At 41.1% G+C, this 13,630-nt stretch overlaps 1 protein-coding gene across 2 annotated transcripts in view; it reads left to right on the top strand.

The window, feature by feature from the left end:
• Nucleotides 1-13,630, top strand: part of pkp3a (plakophilin 3a) — a 56,831-nt gene that overhangs the window by 23,959 nt on the left and 19,242 nt on the right. For both annotated transcript variants that reach the window (XM_090214271.1, XM_090214264.1), the window contains 3 exons: nt 3,681-3,841; nt 8,983-9,106; nt 11,460-11,664. In XM_090214271.1, the coding sequence (XP_090070397.1) occupies nt 3,681-3,841; nt 8,983-9,106; nt 11,460-11,664 (490 nt within the window). The remainder of the gene's footprint in view (nt 1-3,680; nt 3,842-8,982; nt 9,107-11,459; nt 11,665-13,630) is intronic.

The following is a 13,630-nucleotide window of genomic DNA, read 5'->3' as shown; positions in this document are numbered from 1 at the left end:
ATACAGTATAAAATACAACACACTATAATACAGTATAAAATACAACACACTATAATACTGTATAAAATACAACACACTATAATACAGTAGAACAATACAACACACTATAATACAGTAGAACAATACAACACACTATAATACTGTATAACATACAACACACTATAATACAGTAGAACAATACAACACACTATAATACTGTATAAAATACAACACACTATAATACTGTATAAAATACAACACACTATAATACTGTATAAAAATACAACACACTATAATACAGTATAAAATACAACACACTATAATACAGTATAAAATACAACACACTATAATACAGTATAAAATACAACACACTATAATACAGTAGAACAATACAACACACTATAATACAGTATAAAATACAACACACTATAATACTGTATAAAATACAACACACTATAATACTGTATAAAATACAACACACTATAATACAGTAGAACAATACAACACACTATAATACTGTATAAAATACAACACACTATAATACAGTATAAAATACGACACACTATAATACAGTATAAAATACAACACACTATAATACAGTATAAAATACAACACACTATAATACTGTATAAAATACAACACACTATAATACTGTATAAAATACGACACACTATAATACAGTATAAAATACAACACACTATAATACTGTATAAAAATACAACACACTATAATACTGTATAAAAATACAACACACTATAATACTGTATAAAATACAACACACTATAATACAGTAGAACAATACAACACACTATAATACTGTATAAAAATACAACACACTATAATACAGTATAAAATACAACACACTATAATACAGTAGAACAATACAACACACTATAATACTGTATAAAAATACAACACACTATAATACTGTATAAAATACAACACACTATAATACTGTATAAAATACAACACACTATAATACAGTAGAACAATACAACACACTATAATACTGTATAAAATACAACACACTATAATACAGTAGAACAATACAACACACTATAATACTGTATAACATACAACACACTATAATACAGTAGAACAATACAACACACTATAATACTGTATAAAATACAACACACTATAATACTGTATAAAATACAACACACTATAATACTGTATAAAAATACAACACACTATAATACTGTATAAAATACAACACACTATAATACAGTATAAAATACAACACACTATAATACAGTATAAAATACAACACACTATAATACAGTATAAAATACAACACACTATAATACTGTATAAAATACAACACACTATAATACTGTATAAAATACAACACACTATAATACAGTATAAAATACAACACACTATAATACAGTATAAAATACAACACACTATAATACTGTATAAAATACAACACACTATAATACTGTATAAAATACAACACACTATAATACTGTATAAAATACAACACACTATAATACAGTAGAACAATACAACACACTATAATACTGTATAAAATACAACACACTATAATACAGTATAAAATACAACACACTATAATACAGTAGAACAATACAACACACTATAATACTGTATAAAATACAACACACTATAATACAGTATAAAATACAACACACTATAATACTGTATAAAATACAACACACTATAATACTGTATAAAATACAACACACTATAATACAGTATAAAATACAACACACTATAATACTGTATAAAATACAACACACTATAATACTGTATAAAATACAACACACTATAATACAGTATAAAATACAACACACTATAATACTGTATAAAATACAACACACTATAATACTGTATAAAATACAACACACTATAATACAGTATAAAATACAACACACTATAATACTGTATAAAATACAACACACTATAATACTGTATAAAATACAACACACTATAATACTGTATAAAATACAACACACTATAATACTGTATAAAATATAACACACTATAATACAGTATAAAATACAACACACTATAATACTGTATAAAATACAACACACTATAATACAGTATAAAATACAACACACTATAATACTGTATAAAATACAACACACTATAATACTGTATAAAAATACAACACACTATAATACTGTATAAAAATACAACACACTATAATACTGTATAAAATACAACACACTATAATACAGTATAAAATACAACACACTATAATACTGTATAAAATACAACACACTATAATACTGTATAAAATACAACACACTATAATACAGTATAAAATACAACACACTATAATACAGTATAAAATACAACACACTATAATACAGTATAAAATACAACACACTATAATACTGTATAAAATACAACACACTATAATACAGTATAAAATACAACACACTATAATACTGTATAAAATACAACACACTATAATACTGTATAAAATACAACACACTATAATACAGTATAAAATACAACACACTATAATACTGTATAAAATACAACACACTATAATACTGTAGAACAATACAACACACTATAATACTGTATAAAATACAACACACTATAATACAGTATAAAATACAACACACTATAATACAGTATAAAATACAACACACTATAATACTGTATAAAATACAACACACTATAATACAGTATAAAATACAACACACTATAATACTGTATAAAATACAACACACTATAATACAGTATAAAATACAACACACTATAATACAGTAGAACAATACAACACACTATAATACTGTATAAAATACAACACACTATAATACTGTATAAAATACAACACACTATAATACTGTATAAAATACAACACACTATAATACTGTATAAAATACAACACACTATAATACTGTATAAAATACAACACACTATAATACAGTATAAAATACAACACACTATAATACTGTATAAAATACAACACACTATAATACTGTATAAAATACAACACACTATAATACTGTATAAAATACAACACACTATAATACTGTATAAAATACAACACACTATAATACTGTATAAAATACAACACACTATAATACTGTATAAAATACAACACACTATAATACTGTATAAAATACAACACACTATAATACAGTATAAAATACAACACACTATAATACAGTATAAAATACAACACACTATAATACTGTATAAAATACAACACACTATAATACAGTATAAAATACAACACACTATAATACTGTATAAAATACAACACACTATAATACAGTATAAAATACAACACACTATAATACTGTATAAAATACAACACACTATAATACTGTATAAAATACAACACACTATAATACTGTATAAAATACAACACACTATAATACTGTATAAAATACAACACACTATAATACAGTATACAGTATATATATATATATATATATATATATGTGTGTGTGTGTGTATATATACTATATAACAACACTGGGAGGTGAGCCCCCATATTTTCACATAGCCCATGGTTCAGGACGGGCCGGGTCTAATCTGAGAAGTATTCTTAGCAACTTCTACACTATCACTATTTTTACCTGCCTTGATGTTTATCTGTCATATTACTATTATTAGCTATTAAATATATATTTTTTAAATGCCTTAGCGCTATACAAATTCAAATCTATAATTGTTATTCATTTTATTTTATTATTATGTATTTATTGTAGGTGTCGTCGGGGTCTCAGGGGAATCTGATGACGATGCAGCAACAGAGACAGGCCTCTCTTCCCAGGACCATGTCTGTCAAGAGCATTCACAGTGTCGGGAAGGGCATGGATATCTACGACGGACCGATGGGCATGACTGGCAGCATGGGAAACCTCAGTGGGTAAGACATGACTGGCAGCATGGGAAACCTCAGTGGGTAAGACATGACTGGCAGCATGGGGGAAACCTCAGTGGGTAAGACATGACTGGCAGCATGGGAAACCTCAGTGGGTAAGACATGACTGGCAGCATGGGAAACCTCAGTGGGTAAGACATGACTGGCAGCATGGGAAACCTCAGTGGGTAAGACATGACTGGCAGCATGGGAGAAACCTCAGTGGGTAAGACATGACTGGCAGCATAGGAAACCTCAGTGGGTAAGACATGACTGGCAGCATGGGGGAAACCTCAGTGGGTAAGACATGACTGGCAGCATGGGAAACCTCAGTGGGTAAGACATGACTGGCAGCATGGGAAACCTCAGTGGGTAAGACATGACTGGCAGCATGGGAAACCTCAGTGGGTAAGACATGACTGGCAGCATGGGGGAAACCTCAGTGGGTAAGACATGACTGGCAGCATGGGGGAAACCTCAGTGGGTAAGACATGACTGGCAGCATGGGGGAAACCTCAGTGGGTAAGACATGACTGGCAGCATGGGAAACCTCAGTGGGTAAGACATGACTGGCAGCATGGGAAACCTCAGTGGGTAAGACATGACTGGCAGCATGGGAGAAACCTCAGTGGGTAAGACATGACTGGCAGCATGGGGGAAACCTCAGTGGGTAAGACATGACTGGCAGCATGGGGGAAACCTCAGTGGGTAAGACATGACTGGCAGCACGGGGGAAACCTCAGTGGGTAAGACATGACTGGCAGCATGGGGGAAACCTCAGTGGGTAAGACATGACTGGCAGCACGGGGGAAACCTCAGTGGGTAAGACATGACTGGCAGCATGGGGGAAACCTCAGTGGGTAAGACATGACTGGCAGCATGGGAAACCTCAGTGGGTAAGACATGACTGGCAGCATAGGAAACCTCAGTGGGTAAGACATGACTGGCAGCATGGGAAACCTCAGTGGGTAAGACATGACTGGCAGCATGGGGGAAACCTCAGTGGGTAAGACATGACTGGCAGCATGGGAAACCTCAGTGGGTAAGACATGACTGGCAGCATGGGGGAAACCTCAGTGGGCAAGACATGACTGGCAGCATGGGGGAAACCTCAGTGGGTAAGACATGACTGGCAGCATGGGGGAAACCTCAGTGGGTAAGACATGACTGGCAGCATAGGAAACCTCAGTGGGTAAGACATGACTGGCAGCATGGGAAACCTCAGTGGGTAAGACATGACTGGCAGCATGGGGGAAACCTCAGTGGGTAAGACATGACTGGCAGCATGGGAAACCTCAGTGGGTAAGACATGACTGGCAGCATGGGGGAAACCTCAGTGGGCAAGACATGACTGGCAGCATGGGGGAAACCTCAGTGGGTAAGACATGACTGGCAGCATGGGGGAAACCTCAGTGGGTAAGACATGACTGGCAGCATGGGAAACCTCAGTGGGTAAGACATGACTGGCAGCATGGGGGAAACCTCAGTGGGTAAGACATGACTGGCAGCATAGGAAACCTCAGTGGGTAAGACATGACTGGCAGCATGGGGGAAACCTCAGTGGGTAAGACATGACTGGCAGCATGGGGGAAACCTCAGTGGGTAAGACATGACTGGCAGCATGGGAAACCTCAGTGGGTAAGACATGACTGGCAGCATGGGGGAAACCTCATTGGGTAAGACATGACTGGCAGCATAGGAAACCTCAGTGGGTAAGACATGACTGGCAGCATAGGAAACCTCAGTGGGTAAGACATGACTGGCAGCATGGGGGAAACCTCAGTGGGTAAGACATGACTGGCAGCATGGGAAACCTCAGTGGGTAAGACATGACTGGCAGCATGGGGGAAACCTCAGTGGGTAAGACATGACTGGCAGCATAGGAAACCTCAGTGGGTAAGACATGACTGGCAGCATGGGAAACCTCAGTGGGTAAGACATGACTGGCAGCATAGGAAACCTCAGTGGGTAAGACATGACTGGCAGCATAGGAAACCTCAGTGGGTAAGACATGACTGGCAGCATGGGAAACCTCAGTGGGTAAGACATGACTGGCAGCATAGGAAACCTCAGTGGGTAAGACATGACTGGCAGCATGGGGGAAACCTCAGTGGGTAAGACATGACTGGCAGCATAGGAAACCTCAGTGGGTAAGACATGACTGGCAGCATGGGAAACCTCAGTGGGTAAGACATGACTGGCAGCATGGGGGAAACCTCAGTGGGTAAGACATGACTGGCAGCATGGGGAAAACCTCAGTGGGTAAGACATGACTGGCAGCATGGGGGAAACCTCAGTGGGTTAGACATGACTGGCAGCATGGGAAACCTCAGTGGGTAAGACATGACTGGCAGCATGGGGGAAACCTCAGTGGGTAAGACATGACTGGCAGCATGGGGGAAACCTCAGTGGGTAAGACATGACTGGCAGCATGGGGGAAACCTCAGTGGGTAAGACATGACTGGCAGCATGGGGGAAACCTCAGTGGGTTAGACATGACTGGCAGCATGGGAAACCTCAGTGGGTAAGACATGACTGGCAGCATGGGGGAAACCTCAGTGGGTAAGACATGACTGGCAGCATGGGAAACCTCAGTGGGTAAGACATGACTGGCAGCATGGTGGAAACCTCAGTGGGTAAGACATGACTGGCAGCATGGGGGAAACCTCAGTGGGTAAGACATGACTGGCAGCATGGGAAACCTCAGTGGGTAAGACATGACTGGCAGCATGGGGGAAACCTCAGTGGGTAAGACATGACTGGCAGCATGGGGGAAACCTCAAGAGTAAGGACTGGATACACAATGACAATATAATAGAATAGAATACAACTTTATTGTCCATGTGTAGCGAACAACAGAAATTTCATACACAGTTAAGACGAGAACATGAGGGTCAAGTTGCAATGCCCCTGGGTGCAGTACATGAGGGTCAAGCTGCAGTACCCCTGAGTGCAGTACATGAGGGTCAAGCTGCAGTACCCCTGGGTGCAGAACATGAGGGTCAAGCTGCAATACCCCTGGGTGCATGTATATTACATGCACTGTAATAATATAAATCACATGTTATTGGTCACATGTTATTGGTCACATCTTATTGGTCGCATGTTATTGGTCACATCTTATTGGTCAAATGTTATTGGTCGCATGTTATTGGTCACATGTTATTGGTCACATGTTATTGGTCAAATATTATTGGTCGCATGTTATTGGTCACATGTTATTGGTCACATGCCTAATACAATAGGTGTAGACTTTACTGTGAAATGCTTACTTACGAGCCCTTAACCAACAACGCAGAGTTAAAAGTCAGTTAAAAGTGACCAATCAGGATAGATAATTAACAGTAACAGCAGTGTATGTGAAGAGTGTGAAAAAAGTGTGTAAGTGTTTCTATGTGTGTAACAGCTATGGATTCTGAGACGACTCCCGCGTTGCTCCCTTAAGTGGCAGGACTGGTTTGGGTGTGGTACCACAGCAGTTTTAGGCTTCACATGTCACACACAAACAGCTGGCGCCTAGCGGTTAGCGCAGTAGATGGAGAAAAAAAACACACAGTGTGCTACCTTAAGATGAGTTACCATTCACACAGGCACATAATTATACCACGGCAGTGAAATCTGTGAATCATGTTGGCCTGGCTGGTCAAGTATTACCTCAGTTTACCTAATTAGACAACCAGGGTTGAGTATTCCCCTTGTTTGCCTAATCAGATACCAGGTTTGAGTTTTACCACAGTTTACCTAATTAGACACCAGGGTTGAGTATTCCCCTTGTTTGCCTAATCAGATACCAGGGTTGAGTTTTACCACAGTTTGCCTAATTTCAGTGTACTTCCTTTGAATGTGATTGACCTCAACCCTGTCATACACAGAGGGCCAGTTTCCCAGACACAGGACAAAAAACTTATTCAAAGGTGATTCTCAATTGACTAGCCTATGATTTTCATTCCAGGACTAGTCTTGATTAACTACATGACCAAAAGAATGTGGACACCTGCTCGTCAAACATCTAATTCAAAAATCATGGCCATTAATAAGGAGTTGGTCCCCCCTTTGCTGCTATAACAGCCTCCACTCTTCTGGGAAGGCTCTCCACTAGATGTTGGAACAGTGCTGCTATAACAGCCTCCACTCTTCTGGGAAGGCTTTCCACTAGATGTCGGAACATTGCTGCTATAACAGCCTCCACTCTTCTGGGAAGGCTTTCCACTAGATGTTGGAACATTGCTGCTATAACAGCCTACACTCTTCTGGGAAGGCTTTCCACTAGTTGTTGGAACATTGCTGCTATAACAGCCTCCACTCTTCTGGGAAGGCTTTCCACTAGATGTTGGAACATTGCTCTTATAACAGCCTCCACTCTTCTGGGAAGGCTTTCCACTAGATGTTGGAACATTGCTGCTATAACAGCCTCCACTCTTCTGGGAAGGCTTTCCACTAGATGTAGGAACATTGCTGCTATAACAGCCTCCACTCTTCTGGGAAGGCTCTCCACTAGATGTAGGAACATTGCTGCTATAACAGCCTCCACTCTTCTGGGAAGGCTTTCCACTAGATGTTGGAACATTGCTCTTATAACAGCCTCCACTCTTCTGGGAAGGCTTTCCACTAGATGTTGGAACATTGCTGCTATAACAGCCTCCACTCTTCTGGGAAGGCTTTCCACTAGATGTTGGAACATTGCTGCTATAACAGCCTCCACTCTTCTGGGAAGGCTTTCCACTAGATGTTGGAACATTGCTGCTATAACAGCCTCCACTCTCCTGGGAAGGCTTTCCACTAGATGTTGGAACATTGCTGCTATAACAGCCTCCAGTCTTCTGGGAAGGCTTTCCACTAGATGGTGGAACATTGCTGCTGGGACTTGCTTCCATTCAACCACAAGAGGGTTAGTGAGGTCGGACACCAATGTTGGATGATTAGGCGGCTAGATTGCAGGTGGCTCTCATTCATTCTGATCCACGGTAGATACACATTTTAGCAGGCTTGATAATTTAAATGTCATTTTTAAACGAGCCGACATCTGCAGTGTTTACCTTAAATGAACGCGGTAACATTGCCTTTAAAAGCTGCGTTGTCCACCCTCGTGATCAGATTGAATCCCCCGGGGGCCATAATGATTGATTGCTCTCTTTGTGATTGGACAGGATTAATAACTTGGACATGGGCACGGCGGTGAGGTACCTGAAGGAGGACGATGCTGACATGCAGGTTCTGGGAGCAGCTTATATTCAACACGAATGCTACAACAACAGCGATTCCAAGAACCAGGTAATAAGGGAGTTCCTTTTTGTCTGGTTCTCAAATGGAACCCTATTCCCTATGTAGTGCACTACTTTAGACCAGGACCCTATAGAACCCTATTCCCTATATAGTGCACTACTTTAGACCAGAGCCCTATAGAACCCTATTCCCTATATAGTGCACTACTTTAGACCAGGGCCCATGGGGAATAGGTTTTCCATTTGGGACCCATGGGGAATAGTTGTCCATTTGGGACCCATGGGGAATAGTTGCCCATTTGGGACCCATGGGGAATAGTTGTCCATTTGGGACCCATGGGGAATAGTTGTCCATTTGGGACCCATGGGGAATAGTTGTCCATTTGGGACCCATGGGGAATAGTTGTCCATTTGGGACCCATGGGGAATAGTTGTCCATTTGGGACCCATGGGGAATAGTTGTCCATTTGGGACCCATGGGGAATAGGTTGTCCATTTGGGACCCATGGGGAATAGTTGTCCATTTGGGACCCATGGGGAATAGTTGTCCATTTGGGACCCATGGGGAATAGTTGTCCATTTGGGACCCATGGGGAATAGTTGTCCATTTGGGACCCATGGGGAATAGTTGTCCATTTGGGACCCATGGGGAATAGTTGTCCATTTGGGACCCATGGGGAATAGGTTGTCCATTTGGGACCCATGGGGAATAGTTGTCCATTTGGGACCCATGGGGAATAGGTTGTCCATTTGGGACCCATGGGGAATAGTTGTCCATTTGGGACCCATGGGGAATAGTTGTCCATTTGGGACCCATGGGGAATAGTTGTCCATTTGGGACCCATGGGGAATAGTTGTCCATTTGGGACCCATGGGGAATAGTTGTCCATTTGGGACCCATGGGGAATAGGTTGTCCATTTGGGACCCATGGGGAATAGTTGTCCATTTGGGACCCATGGGGAATAGTTGTCCATTTGGGACCCATGGGGAATAGTTGTCCATTTGGGACCCATGGGGAATAGTTGTCCATTTGGGACCCATGGGGAATAGTTGTCCATTTGGGACCCATGGGGAATAGGTTGTCCATTTGGGACCCATTGGGAATAGGTTGTCCATTTGGGACCCATGGGGAATAGTTGTCCATTTGGGACCCATGGGGAATAGTTGTCCATTTGGGACCCATTTGGAATAGGTTGTCCATTTGGGACCCATGGGGAATAGTTGTCCATTTGGGACCCATGGGGAATAGTTGTCCATTTGGGACCCATTTGGAATAGGTTGTCCATTTGGGACCCATGGGGAATAGTTGTCCACAGGTTGTCCATTTATCTGTTTTTTTAAACCTGGTATGCTGTTTATTTGAACAATATGAGATGGAACGGCAATAATGGCTCTATATAATACAGTACGCTTTCTTGAATTTGTTATGGATTTGCGGATTGTGAAAAGACCCCTGGTGGCATGTCTGGTGGGATAAGTGTGTGTGTGTCAGAGCTGTGTGTGTAAGTTGACTATGCAAACAATTTGGGATTTTCATCACATTAATGTTTCTTATAAAAAGAAGAAGTGATGTAGTTAGTCTTAATGTTTTTTATAAAAAATATTTAAAAAGTGATGCAATTGTGTTTGCCATGTCTGATGTTTCCTTCTCTGTGATGTTTCCCACTGTCTGATGTGGAAAAGACGACTAACTGACGAACCCCAGTCGGTGTGGTACGGTATTCCTTAGCAGAATATAAGGGACATACTTTAATAGTGGTGAAGTTGTTAGTTGCATAAGAACTATTGTGTATCAACTGGCAATCTTGTCGTAGCAGCTTATTATAAAAGTCTCAACTTTGATTTATGTCACAGTTCAGCAGGCGTTCATGTGATCTTAGTCATTATAAAAGAATGTGGTCTTGTTGATGTGACAGACAGACAGACACAATTTTGTTCCAAGCAGGTCTGTAGTAGTTTGTCACAGACAGGTATCGTGTAGGACAGGGGTAGGCAACCCTGGTCCTGGATTGTCACCGGAAGACCAGGTGTGTGGAATTTAGGTAATCACTGAACTGATCAATTAGCTCAGTTGGTCAGGTGTGGTGCCTAGTTGAAACACAATCCCGCAGTACCCCAGGAACAGGGTTGACTACTCCTGTTGTAGGAACTTGTTCTGTTAACTAGCAGCACTACAGATAGTTATTTATGTATCCTCTTGTTGGAGGGGTAACAGGGTTCACTAAGGAGCTCCAGCCAGTCCCAATTAATTCTATACCTCTTCCCTTCGGCCTTCACCTCTCCAGACCTGCAAAAACATTGACTGGTTGGGGCCAAGGAGATGGGGTAGGGAGTGAATTAGTACCATACGTTTGAGTCTGAACCTTACAGAGTTGTCCCTCTCTCTCTCTTCCATCACTAGGTGCGGCAATATAAGGCCATACCGGAGCTGGTGAGGCTGTTCAACAGTGAGAACCAGGAGGTGGCTCGCTACGCCACAGGGGCTATGAGGAACGTCATCTATGAGAACATGGACAACAAGATGTCTCTCATCGAGGAGGGAGGAATTCCACAGCTCATAAATGCTCTGAAGGAGAATGATGACGAGCTACGCAAGAACATCACAGGTCGGGACATTTTAAATGTTTGTCATTGAGCAGACTGTGTGATTTGTGCTGTCTGGTGGTGGTGGTGGTGGTGGTGGTGGTAGGGGGGGGTCGAGGACGGAGTGGAAGACACATGTCCATTGTTTGCCTGTAACATATGGACAACAAAGTCATATAGTATCGTATCCAAAGAAACCTCCAGTTAGTGCATTCATCTCTAAGGTAGCCAGGTAAGATACGCTGACAGGCCGTTGTTGGAAAAGAGAACGTGTTCGGCCTCCCGAGTGACGCCGTGGTCTAAGGCACTGCATCGAGTGCTAGTTTCGAGTCCAGGCTCTGTCGCAGCCGGCCGCGCCCGGGATACACATGGGGCGGCACACAATTGGCCCAGCGTCGTCCGGGTTAGGGGAGGGTTTGGCCGGCAGGGATGTTCTTGTCCCATCGCCCGCTAGCGACTCCTGTGGCGGGCCGGGCTCAGTGCACGCTGACACGGTCTCCAGGTGTACGGCGTTTCCTCTGACACATTGGTGCTTCTGGGTTAAGTGGGCATTGTGTCAAGAAGCAGTGTGGCTTGGCTGGGTTGTGTTTCGGAGGACGCATGGCTCTCGACCTTCGCCTCTCCAGAGTCCGTACGGGAGTTGCAGCGATGAGACAAGACTGTAACTACCAACTGGATACCATCAAATTGGGGAGAAAAAGGGGTAACAAAAAATAAAAGAACGTAACATACCTGGTGAAAGAACTTTAGGTGAAAGAACTAAGTGAGATAACTTTAGGTGAAAGAACTAGGTGAAATAACTAGGTGAAATAACTAGGTGTAATAACTTTAGGTGAAATAACTAGGTGAAATAACTAGGTGAAAGAACTAAGTGAGATAACTTTAGGTGAAAGAACTAGGTGAAATAACTTTAGGTGTAATAACTTTAGGTGAAATAACTTTAGGTGTAATAACTTTAGGTGAAATAACTTTAGGTGAAATAACTAGGTGAAATAACTTTAGGTGAAATAACTAGGTGAAATAACTAGGTGTAATAACTTTAGGTGAAATAACTAGGTGAAATAACTAGGTGAAAGAACTAAGTGAGATAACTTTAGGTGAAAGAACTAGGTGAAATAACTTTAGGTGTAATAACTTTAGGTGAAATAACTTTAGGTGTAATAACTTTAGGTGAAATAACTAGGTGAAATAACTAGGTGAAATAACTTTAGGTGAAATAACTAGGTGAAATAACTAGGTGAAATAACTTTAGGTGAAATAACTTTAGGTGAAATAACTTTAGGTGAAATAACTAGGTGATATAACAGGTATGAGAACCCTGTCTGTCACTCACACCATGGCCTCTCAATAGAGTTGACTCCATGGAAATAGAATTAGTAGAACTGGCATTCACATCCGAGTCAACGTTCTGTGATAGGTGGACTGGCGGCCATGTTGAATTGCTGAGATCTGAAGGCTTTTCTCTGCTCTAGTTAACGTCCCTGCCTCTCTGTAGTCTATCTTAACCTTTCCATCCTCCTGTCTAGACCGGTAGCAGGCTGAGGGTTGAACTGAAACTCTCTTTTGGACTCAAAGGAAACTCCTCAACGCCTAGCTTTCTACAACAGATTCTGGGGTTAAGTGAGTTCGTCAACCCCAATAAGGAATATTTGGGTTGCAGGGTGGTGGTGAGGGAGTGGAGAGCTGAGGACCCGTTACCCTTTATGGGACCTGAATAAGACACATCCATGAAAAGGTGGTGTCTGTTTTCGTGTGTGTGAGGAGTCCATAGTGTATAGGACTGAGTTGTCTCCACATGTAGTGTTCTCTCTACCACACCCAGTATGACTCACAGTCCTTTCACTCCCTCTAGTCAAGCTGTTAGAACACAATCATTGTCTGGCCCTCTACACGTTCAGGTTGTTTGTGCACAGCGATGGGGAACTGCTGTAGAGGAGAGAGAGAGAGAGAAAGACAGGCTGTCGAGAGCTGTAATGACAACTTGGTTAG

The sequence above is a fragment of the Oncorhynchus mykiss genome, chromosome 2, assembly GCF_057628025.1.
Source record: "Oncorhynchus mykiss isolate SJ-2025 chromosome 2, ASM5762802v1, whole genome shotgun sequence".
Taxonomy (NCBI): Eukaryota; Metazoa; Chordata; class Actinopteri; order Salmoniformes; family Salmonidae; genus Oncorhynchus; species Oncorhynchus mykiss.
Note: the sequence above shows the minus strand (reverse complement) of the source record. Positions and strands in the feature narration are given on the sequence as shown.